General features: G+C 41.9%; 2 protein-coding genes across 2 annotated transcripts in view; one reads left to right on the forward strand and one right to left on the reverse strand.

Annotated features, from left to right (window-relative positions):
- LOC306750765 (collectin-12-like) overlaps nucleotides 1-12233 on the forward strand; it is a gene marked incomplete at its 5' end in the record, with an annotated part of 30933 nt that extends 18700 nt beyond the window's left edge. Inside the window, 8 exons of the mRNA XM_079234238.1 lie at nucleotides 3398-3520; nucleotides 7507-7593; nucleotides 7675-8718; nucleotides 9060-9569; nucleotides 10284-10420; nucleotides 10541-10650; nucleotides 11143-11288; nucleotides 11391-12233. Of these exons, the coding sequence (XP_079090364.1) occupies nucleotides 3398-3520; nucleotides 7507-7593; nucleotides 7675-8718; nucleotides 9060-9569; nucleotides 10284-10420; nucleotides 10541-10650; nucleotides 11143-11288; nucleotides 11391-11410 (2177 nt within the window). The 3' untranslated portion in view covers nucleotides 11411-12233. The remainder of the gene's footprint in view (nucleotides 1-3397; nucleotides 3521-7506; nucleotides 7594-7674; nucleotides 8719-9059; nucleotides 9570-10283; nucleotides 10421-10540; nucleotides 10651-11142; nucleotides 11289-11390) is intronic.
- Nucleotides 12234-12346: 113 nt separating this feature from the next.
- On the reverse strand, nucleotides 12347-20400 carry hacd1 (3-hydroxyacyl-CoA dehydratase 1). The gene is made up of 7 exons (XM_079234295.1): nucleotides 20276-20400; nucleotides 17767-17884; nucleotides 17634-17652; nucleotides 17427-17515; nucleotides 16908-17029; nucleotides 14288-14466; nucleotides 12347-13648 (listed from the first exon to the last, which is right to left on the reverse strand). Exons 1-7 carry the CDS (start codon nucleotides 20392-20394, stop codon nucleotides 13566-13568), a joined length of 729 nt encoding a protein of 242 aa, XP_079090421.1. The 5' UTR covers nucleotides 20395-20400; the 3' UTR covers nucleotides 12347-13565.
- Between the last annotated feature and the right edge of the window lie 1556 nt (nucleotides 20401-21956).

Genomic DNA, 21956 nt, shown 5'->3' on the forward strand with positions numbered 1-21956 from the left:
TTGAAATGTAGTAATTTAAGTGCTGGTAAAGCCCAGTTGTAAACCTGAACACCTGAATATTGTTCCTCTCTTCCTGTAGATATGTGGCAGCGTCGAGACTAACTAATGATTATTGAATTTCAATGGTTGGTCTGATTCCTACAATGATTCAAATGATCTTAACCGTTTCTAATTAAACTCGGCATTGTGCTTATTGCAGATATATTGTTATGTGTATGTTAGCTGATAAGTAACAATTTTGAAAACTTGACTTTTCAACTGTAAAATATTTCCCTCATTTTGGTCACAATTCTTTAGGAATTAATTCAGAGGGATCCTTACCTATTGTTTCTTTATGTTACATGTTTATGTTTTTAAAAAGTACTATCAACAGATATATATCAAAAAAAATTCAGTATCAGTTACTAGTATTGAAGCTATTTAAGCCCAGTCTTAAACATCATGTACTAATATTAACTCACTCAAAACAAACCAGTATGATACACTAAATTAAATTAATGGCAACCAGCTTCTTAAAGGGAAAGAAACACGCCCTGATGTCTTCACCTATGCTGATGACATGCATGTGTACAAAACAATGTAAAATAGAAACGCAGATGATGGAACAAAAGCCAAACACCAATATTATCCGAAAGCTTCCCACAGCCGTCCAGTCCAGCATCCGCCTCTTCTCCTTATTGGTCCTTCTCATCCAGGAAGTGACCCACTGGGAAATGAACAGCAAGCAGGTCACAACCCCTGAGAGAGCCTCTGACAGCCCACTGGTGTGTCGCCACTCGGGGGTGAAGGGATTACAGCTGCTGCATCTGATGTCTGTGTGCTCACGGAGGAGCTGTGAAACTCAAATCTCCTTTGTTGTTGTATTGTCGGCCATGTGTGTTGTGTTATGCTTGGTGTCATATTGTGACAGCCAACTCCACTTATCCACGGAGCATCTGAAGCTCATCAGTCAATGTGCACTGGGATGGAAAAGCCTTTTGCCGGTGTAATAGTTTATACCCTTGCAAATTGTTTTGGTATCATTTCATCGCTGCAGATTTGTAAACACTGTCAGCCTGTTTGGATTGGAACAGAAAATTTGGGCAGCAGCGCTTTGATTACTACTGATGAACTGATATGCTTGCTTTATTGTGGAAGCATGCATGAGCTGACACTTCAAACATGTCAGCAGTTATGAATGATTCCGAAAAGCAATCATTTATCGTGGCAGTATTCCCAGAGTGCACTTCTCTGCTTCCAGTTAAACCAGTGGCGAGGGAAGACTTTGGTAACTCCTCATGCACAGCTGTGTTAGCGGCTTTATGCTTAGTAACTGGCTCCACACCCACAACTGTAGCCGTGCTTGTAAAAAATGCATTTTAGGAAGCCTATTGACCTTTACATGATTTAATATAAGCCATGTTTTGGGCTCACTCTCAGGTGGTCCAATATAAGCAGAAAGCAATACACCATTTGGATTATTTTCTCCTGACTTAACAGGTTTTGGTCGGCTTCTAGCATTTCCTCTTTTTCTCTCCATATTTTTTTGGACCTTTTTTTGTTCCCACATAACTCTTGCTTTGAAGATGTGAAGATTTTGGCAAGGAAGAGACAAAAGTCTGAATCATTGATTTAGTTTATGTTGAGATGTCATGCTCTCAGATTTATTTATACATTTTTCAGTGCAGCTTCAGGCAAAAAAAAGTAACGAAGGACAGCTTGAGAAGCGGCGGTGTCGTCTGTTTTTTGCAAAGAGTCAAAATGGTGGAAGCGTTTCATTAAAGCCCAATAACCAATATTTTTATATTAACTATCAAATGTCCAGATGTAATCTGAAAGGACTCGCTCACAGTGACACACCCACAGATTAACCCTGACCCTGTACCGATTGAAAGTGTTTTTCAGCCACATTAGGCTCTAAAAAAGTGACAGAATGACAAAGTTAGAAACTAATGTCAGTGTTGTGTTTATGGTTTGTTCGGCTAGATAAGTGTTTATCTAAAGATTATAGCCTGCTGATGATTTTTGGTGCAAAATATAGTAATAAACAATATATTGGCTATTAGTAATCTCCCTAACATAAATTCATAACATCAAATAATCTAGGTACTGATTCTTTAGACTAGTATTTATAATGGTGGATAAAATATGAAAATGATTGGTTGCTTAACGTATATACTATCTGCTTCAACAATATCAAAGATTGATGGGACTTACATTCAACTTTGGAAACACAGGGCAGCACCTTTTGGCAGAAGAAAGTAAAGTAGGTCGGTATTTTGGCGATGGGTTCATTTCTGTTGGTGAAGAATCAAAACCAAGGAAGGATTAAATTCAAAGTCAGTTCTTTTTGCCTGTGCTTTTTACCGTAAACCTCATGTTCTCTCAGGGTGGTGAGGAGACCTCCCTTCCAGCTGGACTCGGGGTTTAACTGAGGTCTAACACTCGCTGATTACTAACAATCCCATCACACCCATAAGAACAAGTCAAGTTGTTAACTTTGGCATATCAACTCCCATCGAGACCCCGAGGAGCCAATCAGTGCCGCATTATTAATTTATTGAAGTATTACCTCATGTATTAAAACTAGATGTGTGGTGAAATCTCTGGCGCTAAATGGTCCTGGCTCTTTACGGGTTGATGAATAATGGTCACGTGATTGACTGGCTTTCAGATGGTGATAGTCATGTGTTGCACCGTTGTGCTGCCATGTTGAATGAGAGCTATTCCTTCATATTGTGAATGTGAAGCCAGTTTCATTCCAGGTGCATGACAACCAGAACCCCGAGAACCTTTCCACACACACACACACACACACACACACACACACACACACACACACACACACACACACACACACACACACACACACACACACACACACACACTTCCTGAATAGAAAATGAAACGCAGCTGTGTTCCCGTCAGCGCTGTGGATCTCACCACTCATCTGTCATGAAAGTGATCCTATTATTCCACAAGTGTCCCCACCAGCTGAGGCATTTGAGTTTGACTTCTACCTCAACTAAAGCTACAGGAAAAGGCCTAAAAAGGATTCACGAAGCGGCAGCATTTAATGTCGCACTAAATTATTTGCTTTCAGTGCTTCTTGTGTATCTTTGTGCACACGAGAGAGACTTCGACTGAAAAAGAGGAAGTTTGCTGAGTGAAGGCTGAGTTCAGGAAAATAAGCATGTCGCTGAGTGTAAACAAATCGGTGGGGGGGATTGTTTTTGTGTCCCCTGCCCCTTCACCACCCGGGCCCTAAGGGAACTGCTGGACTCTTTAATGTAGACTCCAGGGCTGTTTGTTCAGATGTGAGTCCCTAGCTAACACTAAATTCTACCCACATGTCCTTTTTAGACCTTTTTTATAACAAAAATGTTGTGAGTCACGTGGTCTTTTTCTTTCTGCACAGGGATCCAAGAGGGCACCCAATGCACTAAGTGTAAGAATGAATGGGCGCTGAAGACCTCCATAGCACTGCTCTATGTGCTGTGTACTCTCCTCACCATCGCCGTTGCTGTGCTTGGATACAAAGGTAAGACTGCCCAGTAAACTACAGTACACTCTTCCTCCGTCACTGTGACCTGATGGGTAGAATTACTGGATGACAAACATGTCTAAACATCACTTCCATGATGTCATTTGTTTTTCTAAAATGATTTGCTCACTGTGTGCTGAGTACATATAATTTTATAATTATAATTCCAAACATATCATTTGGTTTCTCTTTGGGCTGCCAAGAAATAAGAGCATTGCTGTTTGATGAGGGTGTCGACTGAGTGTGTGTTGTTTGTGTGTGAGAGTGGCCTTCTGCATGACCAAGCATTGTTGTTTTGGCAATGTTACGTTGTCATTATGTAGAGGAAATAGATCAGTAATGGAACTCAGAAGTCACGTGTCCATACAAATAAAGGGTCAGTTCACCCACATTTGAACAATTTAAAGTAGTTGGATAATAGTTTGAGATTTTGTGAAATACACTTTTCACATTTCCAAATGTCAGATGAAAAACATCAAAACCACTCTCATGAACTGTCAGCATGTTAGCATAAAGACTAAAGCAGAGGGAATCAGCTAGCCTGGCTCTGTCTGCAGGGGAAACAAAGTTCACGACCAGTATCTGTGAAACTCGTTAATTAGCTGCTTGTATCTTGTCTGTACCAAAACCTATAACCGTTGGACTGATCAGAGCTGTTTCCAGTCTTTATGCTAAGCTAAGTGGCTACTGGCTGTGGCTTCATATTTATCGTGCAGACATAAAAGTGGTCTTAATCTTGGCGACAAAGTGAATAACTGTAATTCCTCGAATGCTTAACTATTCCTTGAATGTGAGCAGTATGTAGCCATGCAGATCCCATAGTGTTGACCTTATTTGTTCAGGTTTTGGGATCTCCATCTTTGAGGTTTCTTCTGCTGGCTCGATACAATGGAGTTCAATTTCGTTGTAATTTTGTGCGAACTTCAGTTTCAACCCTGTCCCTTCTCTTTGTGCTTTAGCCCCTCTGTCTCCTCCCCACAAACTTCACGCGGTTTATTTTACCAAGACCCCCAAAGCTCACTCCTCCGGGGAGGGTCTTCAGGCTTTTTGGAGCTCAACTGCCATGTTGCCGTTTTAACTTTTTTTTCCAGGTTCGGGAAAATGTCTTTCGGGGGAATTGAACTCTGAATGTTCCTGCTATGTTTGAGCTAAACATTCCAATACCACGACCACGTGTGACTTATTTTTGTTTTGTTAAAGTTTACGTGTTGTGGGGTTATCTGTGTGTCTTGAGGCCATTAACAACGATGTCCCCTTCCTCTCTGAGCTCAGTCGGCCCTCCTTGTTTCACGGTGCATGTTTTCATGCGGGCCTAATTGATCCCAGATGAGCAGCGAGTGAACTCGCCGCAACTTCAGCAGAACCCGCTGAAATAGGTTTTTTACTGGCACTGAAGCGTCACTGTCAAGGGAACTACAGCTCACATTAAACGCACTCCCAGCTCCAGATGGTTATGTAGTGAGACCCCGAGTGCTCCATGTACTTAACATGTGTGCTGTCCTCTGTCCTCCGTCGCTGACCAACAGAAACGTCCTGGTTTTGACTCTTTTGTTTTGATGCAGTGAGAGTGTTGAGTTATGGCCGGGATTGAGTGACCTCTGTGATTGACGAGACCAAAAGCAATACGAGGTCATTCTCTGCACTCTGGAGGATTCGAGTCCCATTCATTTTCTTCAGAGAAAGTAAGAACGGAGACTGGAGGAGGACATCACCTGTGCCTTTAACCTAACTCCCTGTGTGACGTTCTTTTTATTCTCAAACACCAACTGGCTTTAAATGTGAACACAAGTTTCCTGCTACAGCCTTACTTGGTGTGGTATTACAAGTAGCTTATGGTGGCTCATGCTAACACGCTTTAGTTGCTGTTTAACTGACATTACAGAGCCAGTTTCTTACTTTGTGACGCTACTGCTACGCTATGCTGTAGCGTGTCACAGTTAAACACCTGAATGGTTTTATATCAAAAGTAAAACCAGGTCGCCGAGTGAAGTCCTGACATCACCTCCAGGCTAGCTGCTGCGACTCCCACTGAACACTTCCTTCTCAACCTTGAATGAGTCCTTGGTGTTTACTATCCATACGCTCAGACAAATGTGCTACAGCATTGGCTTTTATTAGGAAGTTGACTTAAATCAAACCAGAGGCACAACCACCACGAGTAGCCTCACGCCTCATGTTCATAAAGCTTACTGTCACTGCTTTGAACACAGGAAATAATTAGAAGCTACCTTTGAACGTATCAACAAGTTATTTATTCATCTTTTAGCACATCACTTATATTTTATAAGATGATAGCCGTAGGTTTATGTGAAGATGCATTTGTGTTTCATTTGTAAATTTGACCTAGCACGTTAATCTCATCTCCTCTGTCCTTTTGAGAGGATTGCCCCGTGGCTCCTAGAAATGATGAAATAGCAAATTATCAGTCGCTTCATACCTATTTTTACTATTTCTTATTGTATATACAAAAGGAAACTAAGGAGGGTTATAGGAAGAAAGAGCTGGAAAGAGTTCAAACTGGCTTCAAAAAAGTTATTTTTTACAACATAAAGAAATAATGCTTTCCTCTGTGCACCCTTTTTTCATCTTCTCTGACGGTGTGTGTTTTATGGTTAAATTTGCCACAGTGTGATGCAATGAGCCTCCCTGGGGGCCAGTACACGAACAGAACATGTGGAAAAGGCCCGGAAAGGTCTGTATGTGGGAGCTTGCTTGTTTTAGTTTCAGTTTCCAGGCTAGTGCACATGTGAGTGTTGTAAAAGAAGCAATGTGCCAGTGTAGCCTTTGGTTCAGTCTCTGCAATGCTGAACTGTACCTGTGTCTGGAAATGTGTCCCATGTAGTTTGATTTGTGAAGCATTTCCTGTCCAACTGACCATTTACCTTTAGCTTTGCATAACAGAGTTAAACAGCGAGCCTGGCTCTCTCTGAAGTAAACAAAATACATTGTTTTTTCACTTGTGAGAAAATATGACTCAGCTTTAGTGGTGCTTTGCCAGTCTCTATGCTAAGCTAAGCTAGTAAGCTGGTAGCTTCATTCTCAACAGGCAGACATGATACAGATGCAGTCGTATCAATCTTCTCGTCTAACTCTCAGCAAGAAAGCAAATAAATGTTAAAGCTTTGCTTGACATTTAATATACATGGGATATAAACTAGTGGCTAACTGTTACGTCCCATATTTAAGACCAATATTAGTGCTAATCGGGCCGTGAATGAAAGGCTTTACCTGTGTCTCTATTTGGAGGGATGGATGGATTTGAACCAGCCCATCTTGTGTCTCTGGCGATTGTTGACTTAACTGTTGGGAGCAAACATGTGGGATGCAGCTTCCCAGCAGAGGGGTCCATGCAGATCCCAGTTAGAGGATGTATCCCCCTGGCGAGGCTGGTGGTAGAAGTGGGCTGACTCCCTGGAATCCCAGACACATTCCAGAGGAAATGAACGCTGGTGTCGCCTGTGGGGGCGTGAAGAGCCTCCCTGCCGCAGCGTCTGCCTCCTCTGGGCCGTCTTTGATCCGCCTGTTTACTGAAGAACCCCCCCCGAGGTCACTTCCTGTTCCCTAGGGCCCTCGCCAATGTCTCCCCATGCACCTCCGTCCTTGGTGTCTATCATTGACCACCCACTCCATCTCTGCTGAATCAATGTTTCTTCCTGCTTCCTTCTGTCTCTTTCGCAGTGCCCACCTTTGTCTGTCTCTACCTTAAAATTGAGTTCCGATCCAACTCCAAATTCCACTTTTTCTATGTCTCCCTGCAACAATCTAAATCTGGCCTAACCCAAAAGATTACATTAATCGAGTCCAGCATTATTACATGCCTACAAGACATGTAGACACATCTCGTATAGTGAGTGGTTTCCTCTCTGATCCCTTTTATATATGCTGTCTGTGGTTGCAGGCATTGTGGTCTCTTAATAATGCACGGCGCCTGTGATGAGGATATGACATTAACCGTTGTCTTACCTGTCTTGTTTTTCTTCCAGTAGTGCAAAGAGTTGACAACGTGTCTGAAGGTATTGCAAACTATGGAGGAAAGATAATTGCTGTTGAGACTGATTTGAAAAAGCTTGGTAAGTGTCTAAGTATTGAATTAAAGTAAAAGCTACAGTAAAAGGCTGAAACTTATTTGTAATTTATTGAACACATCTCAGATGATCAAGCAGGGGAGAAGTCGGAGAATACCACCACAGAGATCCAGGCTTTCAAGAACAACATCTGGACTCTCCAGAGGCAGCTGACTGCGGTGGAGGAACGCATCCACAGCGATCAAGTTAAGCTGACTCAGCTGCAGAACATTGGCTCAGACATTCAGAACAACCAGGGCTCCGTTCAGGGACTGCTGGAAAGCAACACAGCCAAACTGCACTCTGTAAACGGCACCCTGCAGTCTTATGGCGGCATGATCGGGGGTCTGCAGGAGGAGACGGCCTGGCTGCAGAGAGAAGTCCAGCAGCAGGTAAAACTTCAGGACCAGGCGCTGCTCAGCATCAGCAGCCTCAACCTCACCCAGGCCCAGCAGAGAGGCCTCATCGCCGTTCTGCAGCGCTCAGTGGATGACACCAGTCAGGCCATCCAGAAAATGCGCAATGACTTTCAGAGCCTCGAGCAGACGGCCCGACAGACGCGGTCTGACACTGAATGGCTTCGTAGTAAGGTGGAAAACCTGCAGGTCATGGCCAGTAATACCTCAGCTCTTGCAAAAGCCAACAACGACAGCCTGGAGGAGGTGGGATCACAGCTCGCTTTTGTGGCCAGCCAGCTCCAGAACACCAGCAGCCTGGCTGATGCTCACGACCAGACCCTGAGGGAGATCTTTGACGAGCAGAGGGACTTCGATAACCTCACATCCTCCAAGTTTGACCGGCTTGAGATTCGGCTGGATGAATCAGAGCAGAGCATGGACCGAGTGACCGGCAACATCAGCTTCACCACGCAGCTCCTGGGTGCCATCAACCTCAACCTGAACGACTTGCGCACTTGTTCCGAGACCGTCGGCCGTCACTCTGACTTCTTGGTGAACCTCAACAGCAGTGTGATGGACATGAGGACAGATGCAACAAGTCTGAGGTCCCAGCAGGAAGTGCTGGCCGCACGCGTGGACAAGGAGGTCACCAGCCTCTCTATTGTCATGGAAGAGATGAAGCTGGTGGACACCAAGCACTCGCAGCTAATAACCAACTTCACTATTTTACAGGGTGAGGGAGGCACTGTGTTGTACTAATAATATGTTTGTTTTAAAGTTAAATAACCATACATCATGTGCAAATCAGCCTGTTCTTAGAATTAGATGAGAAGATCAATAGTGTTAGCTTCGTGTTAGTGTTAGCTTAGTTTAGCACAAAGACTGGAAACAGGTGGAAACAGCTAGCGTAGCTTCGGTCATGTACCAGGCTATCAAGATTAGCTAACCAGCTACTAGCTACTAGCTGTAATATGATGTGATATCAATCTTCTCAGAAAGAAAGCAAAGAAGCATTTTTTATTTCATGAATGTGTCACTTAACTTCACTTGCTTACAGTCAATCTTATTTTTCAGGTCCCCCTGGTCCAAGAGGACCAAGAGGGGACAAAGGACCTCAGGGACCATCTGGTCAGCCTGGCCAGAAGGGAGGGAATGGGGAGAAGGGTGGTCCAGGGATACAAGGACCCAAAGGAGTGCAGGGTTTCCCAGGACCACATGGTCTGACAGGGCCAAAAGGACAGCATGGCGTACCTGGCAACCCCGGATCCAAGGGCTCCCGAGGATCAGGAGGAAGGGCCGGACCATCTGGTGCTAAAGGAGAGCCAGGTACTGCCGGTCTGCCTGGAAGAGATGGACAGCCAGGTCCTCAGGGGGCACAGGGACCACCAGGTATCAGAGGCGCAATGGGGCCAGCTGGTGAGCAGGGGCCTAGGGGACTGCCGGGACCAGTGGGGCCCCCGGGGCCAGAAGGATCACCGGGACAAGCAGGGATCGCCATCCAGGCTGCAGTACCTCCGATGCTCCACCCTGTCCACCCTGTGTCTCTGCAGGATGAGGCAGCAGCTCCGACACTTTGGGCCCCAGGTACGACTTTAAGTCTTATCCCTATTTTAATACTTCTGTTGCAGTTTTACATTTGAATAATTATATAGAATTGACTCATGAGGTCCTGAAGGAATGAACTGAACCGCCTATCAATCAGCATTGCCCCGCATCCTGGACCAGGAAAACCTGGAAAACAGTTGACCAATTCAAGTCATAGAAAACATATGGAAAATGAGAGAAAAAGTCAAATGTCACTGAAAGTTTTGTGTCAAAAGTCTATCAGAGCTCCCCAAAAACGGAAACATTGCCATCTGGAAGGGATACATTATGTTGAGGATTATATTAACATTCAAAAGGTAGTTTATGGACAAGAGTATTTTGGTCATATTGTGGAAACGCTGTGAGCACCCGCCCACCTCACCTCACATTCAGAACATGCAGGTTGGATGACATTACAGTTTAAGTGACCAAAGCTCTGAATATAGTACACATTATTGTATTACAATATCCTTCAGTCACTACTGGCTAGAAACTGTAGTAACACTGTTTTTTATTATTATGTAACTCTACGATCAGTTTGTCATCATTTCTAAGCACAGATTTTTTCATAGATAAATTATAGCAACACATCTTTTAAATTAGACTTCCACAAAGAGGGACATATTGGTGTATGTTTTTTTTTTAGGTATATCAATTTGATAATCCAGCACTATTGATAATAATATGGCAGATTTGACTATGACTGTTTTACAGGATGCCCTGTGGACTGGGTCAACTACAAGGACAAGTGCTACTTTTTCTCCAAAGACTTGCGTAGTTTTGACGACGCAAAGGCAACCTGTGAATCAACATCTGCTTCATTGTTGATCATCAATGATATGGAGGAACTGGTGACTAATTACGAGTGTATCTTTAGCACTAAAATTCCATTACGGAAGGGAAAAAGGTTGTCACTGCTCGGCCGAGGTAACTTCTCAGTTGTGACTTTTTCTATCCTCATGTGATCTCAGAAATGGCTGACGAAGCAGACCGTTGGAAAGGGCTACTTCTGGATGGGTCTGACCGACAGGGAGGAGGAGACCGTGTGGCGTTGGCTGGACGGGACCGTACCTGCTTTCACGTCAGTATTTATTGTTCATAAGGGAACATCTTATCCACAATGAAAGTAGGTTCCGTTCCTGCAGGATATTTGGTTTCAGACCTGTTCAAAATACTGCTTTCCAAGCAGTAGGTTTTCACTTCCATGAAACAACAACAAATAAACACGCAGTCTTGAGAAAATATCAACCTTCTGATACGCTCTGATTGCTTTGAAATCATGCAACGCTCCACTCCTCTATTCCTGCGGCCCATTCAAACAAAGCAAATACTGTCACATTCAATCAACTTTATTTATTCAGGGTGGTCCAGAGCAGTTCACTCGTGCAACAGAAGTAAAAATCAGTAAGCGAACAGTAATTCTTACAAAATGGACTAAAGATACAATAAGGAGGTTATGACCAGTGATGTCAATTCATGCATTATAGTAAGAAAGCCTCTTTATCATCAAAGATTTCACATGTGGAAAACCTGTTAGTGTAATGTGTGATCGCCCCCTGTTGCTTGCCTGCAGGAAGTGGAAGCCTGGTCAGCCTGACGACTGGGGCCACGGGCATGAGAAGGGAGAAGACTGTGCGGGACTCATCCATGAAGGGTTGTGGAATGATTTCTTCTGTGAAGATCTCATAAGCTACATCTGTGAGAAGGAGCTGGATCCCTGTACGTCTGATGTTACCTTATTTTTCATCCCCAAATGTCACTGCATCGTGAGGCTGATTTCCTCCGAGGTGTCCTAATGTCCCTCTGTGTGTTTTTCTGCAGCACGATTGCCTGTATCGTAGCGAAGTGTCGAGAGGGAGCTTGCAGTGAGCAGCTAGACTTCCCCCATGTGGCACTGGTCCACCGGCACAGCACATGGAGAGTCCATACGGAAAGAGCAAAGGGACAGTTTTGAAATGGGGCCCAGGGCTGCAGCAGCGAACGTCTGTCCGATGCTGAGGAGATGCCTTTCTCCTCCAAAGTGAATTCAGTCCAACATTACCAGCCAGTGCAATAACGCAGGCCAATCAGAGGGAGGGCTTTTATTCTTCAAAGTACCAAATCACCAATTGATTATGTTATGGTTTTTTGAAATGCATTTTATAAAACTGTATTCCACGTGCAACTGAATATCTGAATGTATATTTCATTATGCAAGTTTTGTAGGAAATTATTAATTCTATGAAGCCAAGTGGACTTACCGTAGTGCTTTCCATGTAACATGTAATTGTCTTAAAATGAAAAGGTGCAAAATGATGCGCAAAAAAACATGAAGTGCCGCTGATATGCTATCTTTGAGGAACCTGTTATCTAACCTCATGAATGTCTATATAGCATTTTCATTTATACGAGTAGAAACAAATTAAATATTTACACAAAAATGCAGAAAAATGTCACATTCAGCTTGACTGCACCGTTACAGTTTAATACTCTATGTATGATACAATATTTTGTGATTATGAGATTTATTTTTCACTATTACAGACGTAGATGTGTTTTGGAATATAAATCTATGGATCCTACCTACAAATATAAAATGTGCCATTTTCTACACTCAGGTACTGTTTCCTGAGTTTAAACAACACTACAAAGATGAAGGAAACATTCACAAATAAATATGTAAAAACCCAGAAGATGTTTGTATTTGTCATCTTATTTCTAAATGTGTAAGCAGATCCAGATAAACAAACCTGGTATCAGATTTATCTGTGTGAAGGTCATCACAAAACTCTCCACGGTATTGTAGAATTTAGTTTATTGATTTTGCACAAAAAGGTATTTTCACATTTCTATTGTTTTGTTCTTGAAAAAATATTTTTCCAGAGATTTTTATCACATTGACTTTTCTTCTTTTTCTTCTCTCCAACCCAGATTGTAGCAAAATGTAGATTTTCTCCAATAACCATGGGCTCTGCAACATTTTCTCTCAATCATTTCACGTCCTGTTTTCTGCTTTTGTAATGTATACACAGAAGATTGAAATGACCTCACAATAGCACCTTTTACTGGAGAGAATCAAACTACTTTCTATCAACACGCACATGAGAATCTTTATGTGAAAAAACAACAGCGACTGAAGACTGAAGACTGTGAGTGCTCACAAAAATCTGAAATGAAGTCTCACCTACAGCAGCCAGTAGATAAGCTGCTACTCTTTGAAGACTCAAATTTGTTTAAGATGCACTCTTGTAAATTCATTTGACATAGTAAACATCAAAGCAACATAGAAGAATGCAGGAGCCAAGCAGACACAATGTTAAGTTTGAGTTAAGTGACACAGTATGTGAATAAATTATCTTTAAGAAATATGCCAACTACAAACCGCTCATTTCACATTGCATCATTTACAAACGTACACAAAAGAAGCAGCATATTGTCTAAATGTAGATTTATTGTTGAGGTATGATAGAACTATGAATATTTTCTCTTTTTGAACTTTGTTTCGTACAGCCACGCTACTTCTGTATAAAATCTCTTTGGTGCAATACACTTAAAAAAATGAATACAACTGCCAATTGGGTCGGTTGGGGGATGAAGTTTGGGCAACTCAGGAAACTTTCAATCTTCCTCCCATGTTTCACATTTCCCTTGAAGCCTCTCGTTTACCTTTTACTCCGTCAGAGAGGTGTTGTGACTCTGCTGCGGCTCGTGTGTTTCAGTGCGAATAAAGGACTCAACGTCGGGCTTCTGTCTCAAGCTCCAGCAACACTGGGACTGTAAACAAGTTTCCAATATTATCATTCGGATAGGAACCAATCCTGTGAAGACTTAGGCTCAGTTATTATTATCAGTACTGGTGAACTCCTTTCTTCTCTCGTCAGACAGGTCGTCATCTGTGCGGTCCCGTGCAATGAAGGATGTACCGGCCGGTGGTGCTAAAGATGAGGGGGAGATGATGTGGAGGTGGTGATGGTGGAGGCAGGCTGGCTCAAACGGAGGCAGGAGGCGGTGGCTTGTCTAGTCGTCCTTATCCACTATGACCTCACCGTGAAGCACCCTTCTCCTCTGCCGCAGCATGTGGAAGAAGAGCTGGGGAAACACTGGGGGAAATAAAGCGGATCAATCAATACTTTAATTATTACTGATCTGTATGTCACAGGCAGGAAAAGTCTACTCTGATTCTTTATCATCATCTTCATCCAATTGGCCTGTAATCACTCTGATAATCCCAAACAGGCTGTTAGTGATTCATCCTAATATATTAAAAGGCTCAGCGAGAATAAATAATTATCAATTCACATTTTTAAGTTAACATACAATCATGGAGGCAGACCTGGTAGAATAACAAACAAATTATAATTCTCAATGAAAAGCAGATTCTTAAAAGTATTATTTTCTGCACTGATGATGTGCTGTATTGGATGTTCATGTTAGGATTTCCACTCCTTATAGAAGTTTTACTTGGCACAATAATGCTATATATGTAATTTGCACAAGTCAATTAATACTGAATACATTTTAAAATGCTGAATTATCTGCTGCTTTATTTCACAAAAAAAATCAAAGGCTGCTGCAGGTCTCAAATGTTTAAAGGGATAGTTTGATGTTTTGGGAAAGACACTTATTTAGTTTCCTTGCCAAGAATTTGAGAAGATTTATCCCAATCTCATGTCTGTCTGGGGTCATCCTCCTTTACATGTTTTACCATAACCTGCAGTGTGGGTAGAAATGCTGCTTACGTGGGATGTATGACAACATGAAGACGATGAGGCAGTAGTAGTAGTCGAACGACACGTTATACTTGTTGGGGAGCCTCATGGAGTACATTCCAGATCTGCGTACGAACGGCAGAGCAGCATAAATGGACAGCAGTTCTCCCGCGACTCCCAGCGGGTAAAGAACGATGAAGAGGTTGTATCTGGGAGGGAAACGATGTACGAGGTCACACGCCTGCTGCAAACACTCGTGCACCTCTGTGGATGTTAAAACACTCACGTGCTTAGATGTCTACTCACACACAATGTACACTCAAACCGTAACAAATACAACCTGTGAAGGATGAGTTCAGCAACCGACGCATGCTCCCAAAAGTATTTTTAACTTCAATCACTCGTGCACATTAAGAATGAGAAACCATTCATAGGGGAGACAAAGGCCCAATGTATAAGACATATACTGGCAGGAGATTTTATAAGGGTTGCAAAATACTTTTGCAGTATTTCTTCCACATTTCTATCTGCAGTACACCTTCGAGCCACATGAGGGAGCCTGGGCGTTTGTATCGTTCTGATAATTATAGCCTTCATTCCATTTGTTTTATCTATGAGAGGAAATGTACATTAATATGTGTATATTTTGTCAATAACACATGCATAAAACAAAGTTGTGATTCATCAAATGTATATCTCTTCAAAATGGCCGGTTTGCCTATCCAAGATAAAATAAGGTGACGTTGAAATAGCAGTGAAAATGGTCAAGAGCTTTCATTAAAGCACTAATTATCTAAGTGTCTTGTCAAAATGTGCTGTTTTCCTGGAGCTGCTGCATTGCACTGGTGGGTTGTTGGAAAACTCTGAATTTTGAGACTTAAAAATTGGCAGCCAAAATGCAGCTGAACAGTTAAAAAGCTACAAAAATCACATTGACTTGGGTCTGAATGTCCAACAAAAATTGACAAGGTATTTCATTCTGATCAGTCATGGGTATTGAAGGTTATGAGAGAGAGAAGTTAGCAACTCCCTAATGTCTGGTAGTTTACTTTTTGTTTCGTCTTTTCACTTGTGGATCTTCCGATTGCTTTTGGACTCACCAGCCTCACCACCTGTCTAACTTTCGTTTGGACGTTTTCTTTAATGAATTCACATTTAATCAGCCTCCTGCTTCCTGTGTGTGTGTCTGCCTTTGGGCCCTACTGTTTTCCTGCCTGCTGCCTTGTGCAGATGTGACATTTGTGGCTGCAGTTTGTGGCTTTGACCACCGTCAGTGCACTAAATGATTGATTACAATGGATATGCTTTGATTTGGTATACTGACCACATGATGAAAACAATACTTCATTGCAATGCTTACAGACATCAATAGGTAGGAATTATTCAGCAGAAGTTGGCTTTCCTTCTATAACAGATTAAAACAATCCGGGAAATGCCACGTCAAAAATATGATCCATATTCATCATAAAATCATCTCGAGCTGCGCTTCACTAACAGACGGTCATCTTCTGTCATCAACTGTCACTTTGCATGAGTGTGACACGGCCTGCGTCCCTCTGTAGTATGATATATGGCATGACTCGGGGCTTTGGAGATCCTGCATTTAGTGGAGACCACAGCGAAGGCTCGGGGGAGCGTCTCAGCGGATGTGAGAGAAATGTTGGGCGAACATTCCATGACCAAAACAGATGGTCTTAAAAACATGAGCAGCTGAACATGAGCCGCTCTCCGGGGGCCTAGAGTCTCTTCGATGCTTTAAGAAATACGTGGAGGGTGGCGGTGGGTGTGGGATGTGGGGTGCATCTAACACACAGGAATCTAAACCCAAAACAAAAGAAAACGTGTGCGAGACACTGAAGTAGCAGAAGGAACAACTACGTTCTCCTGGGGAACCTCTGTCTGCAGAAGTGTCATGTCTCGCCTTGTCCTGATGGGATACGTAAACGTCACTGGAGTGAGCTCTCTTGGCTGTCAGATGCCGAGTCGGTGTGTTGGACAGCGATCAATGTGTGAAGCTGACGTTCCTGTCAACGACTCCAATTTCAGCCGAGCTACTGTAGCAGAGAGGCTGCCACGTCACCAGAGCGCTCCATACAGTAGTAGGCGTTATGTCACTCTCGAGCGGAGAGAGGTGATCACTGATAATCATGACAGGGGTTTCAACTTCACGTTTTCTGTGTAAATAGTTAAGGCTTTGGATTTTAAACAAGTTTTGGGATTGCTATCCTTGCCAGATTTTTTTTTTCTGTGCAGCACGTTACTGATTTTTTTCTTTAAACATTCTTTTTTTAGAATTGATCAAACATTATTAAATGATTGAATGTCTCCTGCAGTGCTGTCTGAGCACAATGTTAGCAGTAAGATCACCCTCCATTGACCGGACAATAGCTAAAAAGGTGCTAATCAATAAACACACACATGCTTCACCTCTCTTTCCGAGCCAGGCGATACTTCACACGCACACACACACACACACACACACACACACACACACACACACACACACACACGCGGCTGCACTACTTCCTGATGTCAAGCCGGTTTAAAGGAAGCATGCCGGAGGGGAAAATAGCCAGATCAGTGACCGACATGCATAGACAACAATGTCTGACACGGTAACGACAATTCAAGCTCGTCACGGCATCTCCACCTGGCCCATTTGATGAAGTACGGCAGGTGGTGGAGCAGGTTGAATGTGTAGTAGGAATATCTGGTAATCTCTGTCATCGTCCACACAACCAGGAATAGGATTACGCTTTCTTCATTCTGGATCTTCATTTTAAAAGATACAGGCAAGTATACAGAGGAAAGAGGAAGCAACTTGAGTCAAAGCTGACGGATGCAAATGTGTGGAAGCAATTATGTTAAATACAAAATAAATACAACTATAATGAATGCATAGTCTGTTATGCAACATTTGCATACAATAGAGACAGAAAAGAAGGCTAGTTTGATTAGATTTGTCACGATAAAGCCTCAAATAATCTATCTTTAATTACGGAATGTTATTCATATGTATGTGTGGGTATACAACTATATTATATAATAATTATTGTGCACGTCTGTCACACAGATACTAAAGAAAACAATGTGTAAAAGTCTGCTACCCTTCATTGGTTTGTATAACTAAATAAAAAGCCTTCCAAGCAGCAGATTGCAGTTTCGTCACCTGTCTGATGCTGTTGGTGACGAACCAAACCATGAAAATCCGTGAACACACTTGCACCCCGGTTACAATCACAGAAGTCCTCACAATCCCTGCAGTACAGCAGGAGAGAGAAGGAAACAAATAAGTTTACAGCTGTAAAGATGTCGGCACGTAAATGTAAATTTATTTACATTTAAACACAAGTCATAAACAAAAATCCTCACTTACCTAAGGCACAATGTCCCACCTGTAGGACGAGATACCAACATATCAGTTATTTCTCTCATCTACTTATTTAAAATCCCCATATGACACTGTTTTATCAGGTCATGCTACGACACTATTCCACTCAAATTCTTACCTCGACTAACGCAAAGGTCTGGAAAAACTTGAGTGTTCTTGCTATACTTCTGTACAGACCCTTGTGTGTACCTTTCTGGATGTAGAAGCGCATCATTGCCATGGCCAAAACCAGCCACCTGTAGACACACAACAAAAACACAATTAGGCAACACAATGGCACCACTCAGTGTGAGATGAATGATTAAAATCATGTTATTCAGCATGTACTTCTGACATAGCAAATGTTAATTTATCTCAAACTAAAACTTGAAGCTGCTGCATCTTCTCGCAGCTCCGTTACGAGCATTTTTCTCTCCAATTTCTGCCTCAGTCTTAATGCAGAAAATCCCAATCAGACTCTTATATTTACAGTTGACGACTGACTTTATAAAACATGACAATTAGACACACACACACACACACACACACACACACACACACACACACACAATGTCAAATGAACAACATTTGAAAAGATTGCATCTACTAGAGTAGGAACATTGCGCAATAATAATTAACTTCACTATCAGTTATTCCTTGCAAATTAAATATATTTCACGTCTGCTTTAAAATAATTATTGTACAAATTGTATTTAAATGTTTACAGTCCGACACTTGTGGCTGCTGTAAAACATACAGTACTAGCATAATAATGCGTTTCCACAGCTGAGTCCATTTTGCATTTTACACAATTAAAATTATCTCAATGATCTCCACTTTCCCTAAAATTCTCCCCTATGAATACACACATATGCACATATATTTATAAAGGCAGCTAACGTGTTGGGACTGTTCTTAAACTTGTGTGTGTATATGCATCCCATGTGAAATTCTGCCAAAATGTAAACCAGGTGTCAACTCAACAACACACAAACACACAACCTGTTATCAGGATCAATGGAATTAACAATGTACAGGGTTAATGGCTGGATCGAAAACAGGGGAACTCATTGATTAATATTCTGCTGATTATTTTCTTCATTAATCGTTTTTACTTTAAAATACTGACTAAAAGTAAAAAAGCAGTAGAAATGTAGAAAAGCAGAAGATTCTCACATTTGAAAAGCTGAAACTGATGAAAATTTGAAGTTTTTGCTTAAGTTCATTACATCTTTACATCAGAGTCCATGGCACATAGGTTTAATATGAGGACAAACATAAAAACATAATTTTGAAATTATCGCTGCAGAAATCAGACTGATGTTGCTTTTGCATGAATTCAAACTATAAAACTGCATCTTAAATAACAATCATTTCAAATGAATCCCAATAATATGATGGATTATAAACCTTAAATACTGTATATAGTAGTTACAATTGTATGACTGGAAAGGTATTGATCCCTGCATGTTGTGTTGTTGTGTCCCTGAATGAGGTACTTATTATAATAAAGTAATATATGCCTTAACGGCAGTGTTGGAATGTACATTTACTTAAGTACTGTACTTAAATCCAAATTAAGGTACTTTTACTTTACTTGAGTGTTTCCATTTTCTCTTACTTTATACTCCACTAGGCTACAATTCAGATGGAAATGCTGTACTTTTTACTATACTAAATAATCGGACAGCTAGTTTGTTACTTTACAAATTAAGATATGTTTGTGTACACAAAACAAACTAACAGCCTATAAAACAGGATTCTTATCACACTACCTAACAGTTTGTACAAGTACCACTGATGATAATAATGACAATAAACATATGATGCAGTCCTAGACAATAACAACAAAATGCAATTGTTACATGATGAATGAGTAATAATAACCCAATGATCTCATATATAATAGTACTTCTCTTTTTCCTGCATCGAGTGCTTTAACATGTAATACTTCAATATATGCGAGTACATTTTCCTGGTACTTTTACATACTGTAAGTGACATTTTGAATGTAGGACTTGCACTTGTAACAGAGTATTTCTAGACTGTGGTATTGTTATGTTTAATAAATACAGTACTTCTTAAGCTACTGCAAACTACATGTTATTGATCTGGTGATATAGACATATTGACAAGTGACATGAACAGACAAGTATTGAAATCCACAGCTGGACAGTTCATAAAACAACGTGCAAATGTTATGTTGTTATTAAAAAAAATCTGCCCATTGAGCATGTCCGTGTCCCAGCACTAAGCTCCAGTGTCAGCGCGCTCCGGCTATACTTATCACTGCAACTGTCGCGCGCTGTGGGCCTCGACGCTGACGTCATCAGGCAGCCGGCCCTATTTGGACACGGCTGCGGCGCGAGCCCGTCACTTTAACCAAACACGATTCATTCATTTTCTAACACTCACACAAATAGCCTGCCCCTTTGTTTTCCAATATCTTTTCTTTCCCATATCCACTTGTTCACTCAAGTTTCCCCTAACTGTCGACAGCTAAATTGAGCGAGCTGAACAGGCACTTTGGGCTTTCCACAGAGACACACAGTCCTATAAACAGCAACTCACGCGTACAGTGTACAGAGCGGCGAACTTAAAAGGGTTTCTTATTAATAGTCCGCCGGGGCAGAATATTACGCACGTACCCGGCGGTCATGGCGATGTTGTAGAAAGTCAGCCATGCGGTCGCGACGGCGCTTTTCGTTCTCTTCTTGTTGTTGTTTTCCTTCTCCTCGACCGTGCCGTCCTCCTCGCTGGGCGCCATGGTACCGGGGGCAGGGTGGGGAAGTCAGGAAGGGAGCTGACAGCTGGGGCTGGAAGGGAGGGGAGCAGCGGGGTCACCCATCCTGCTGCCCTCTCTCGCGGGACCAGCGCTGCGGACAAGTGCGTGGCCTGCCGGTGGGCCAGGGACTGTTACTGCAGTGTAGACACACATATACCTTCATACTCTCTGTGACAAGCAATAGTCATAGTAAAAGTAGTAGTATGTAACGTGCTGTTAAGCCTATAGTATGCTAGCATAACCAGGAAATGTAGCCAACTCAAAGTACTAAAAGTAGAAGTAGTCTATGCAGAAAAACGGCCCCTATCAGGGCTATACTATTGTTTCATGCATGACTCCTCATATATGAGGAGTCATGCATTAGCATAGTTCACCTGAAGATACAGGCACATTTATTTGATCCACCAGCATTTTTTTTATTTTTTTATTGTAGTAGTTGTCTATTTATTATGATTATGACCTGAGAGGCAATTTAGGACCAACCTACCCGTTAGACATTCAACATGGTATTATTTGACACATCAAGACAGTTTACTGAATTCACCAAACCGTTAACGGAGGTTGAATTAACTTATGATGTGATCCAGACACTTGAATAGAAGCAGTTGTTTGAATGAGATGTTTTTACAGCAATATAGAATAGATATGAGAGCGGGAAATATGACCTATTGACAACTCCAGTGAGAGTAGTTGTGGTCCAACTCTGCTTTTATTGCCTGAGATATGTTATTGTCGCTCAGTATAAATGTGTGTAAATTTAATTATTGTGCAGTTGCACCTCATCCTGATACAGTTCCTTAATTATGGGTCCAGCTGTCTGATGTCTGCACAATGTCCAACTGTTTCAGGTTTTGGGCTCTAAATATATCAACAGCAAGTTTTCTCTTCATCATTAGTTCGATACAAAGGATCGTGGCATGAAAGATGACAAAACTACTAAATATTTTCAGCTCATGGCCCTGTCGTAGGAGTTGTGTCCATCATGAAGATGCATTAAGTCTTAATCTAAACAATTCATCTAAATTTGCAAAACAATTATTTGTTGAAGCAGTATATAAATATATTGTTTGTTACATGTGACTCTTTGTAGTGGTCACATTCTGCCACTAGATGGCAGAAGTGCCTTGGCTGTTGCTTTTACTCTGGGTGTTTGCTGGTTTTGGAAAATGCAGAATATAAGGTATACCTAATTCAAAGCTACATTTATTTTTAAATGCCCAGAATAATATAGTTAATCTATTATTTGTGGCTGATTTGATAAAACTGGATTTTAGCTTCATAATCTTTTGAAATATAAGTTTCAGGACTAAATCTTCCCGGATGTCTGTCGGGCATGCATATCCCTCAGGGTGCGCAGCTAGACTACCATTTGTTTTCACTCCGTATAAAAAGAGAGTAAAGGGCCAGCCACACCACCGACACACCGAGGCACACAATGCCTAGTGCAGTGTAAGCAGTTGGGTGAGCAGAGAGCCAGGGCTGCGCTGTGTGGAAAATGCTAGTGGAGGCAGACAATGCACTGATCCGAGGCCGGACCAGCCCTC

This window comes from Taurulus bubalis (assembly GCF_910589615.1).
Source record: "Taurulus bubalis genome assembly, chromosome: 18".
In the NCBI taxonomy this organism is placed as follows: domain Eukaryota; kingdom Metazoa; phylum Chordata; class Actinopteri; order Perciformes; family Cottidae; genus Taurulus; species Taurulus bubalis.

What these genes read in the sequence shown, in the direction of transcription:
- hacd1 (XM_079234295.1), bottom strand. Translation starts at nt 20,394, where the DNA reads ATGGCGCCCAGCGAGGAGGACGGCACGGTCGAGGAGAAGGAAAACAAC. An exon ending in TCACCAACAGCATCAGACAG is followed by an intron (nt 17,030 to 17,426) that starts GTGACGAAACTG and finishes TTTAAAATGAAG; the next exon opens with ATCCAGAATGAAGAAAGCGT. An exon ending in CATGTTGTCATACATCCCAC is followed by an intron (nt 13,649 to 14,287) that starts GTAAGCAGCATT and finishes TATTTCCCCCAG; the next exon opens with TGTTTCCCCAGCTCTTCTTC.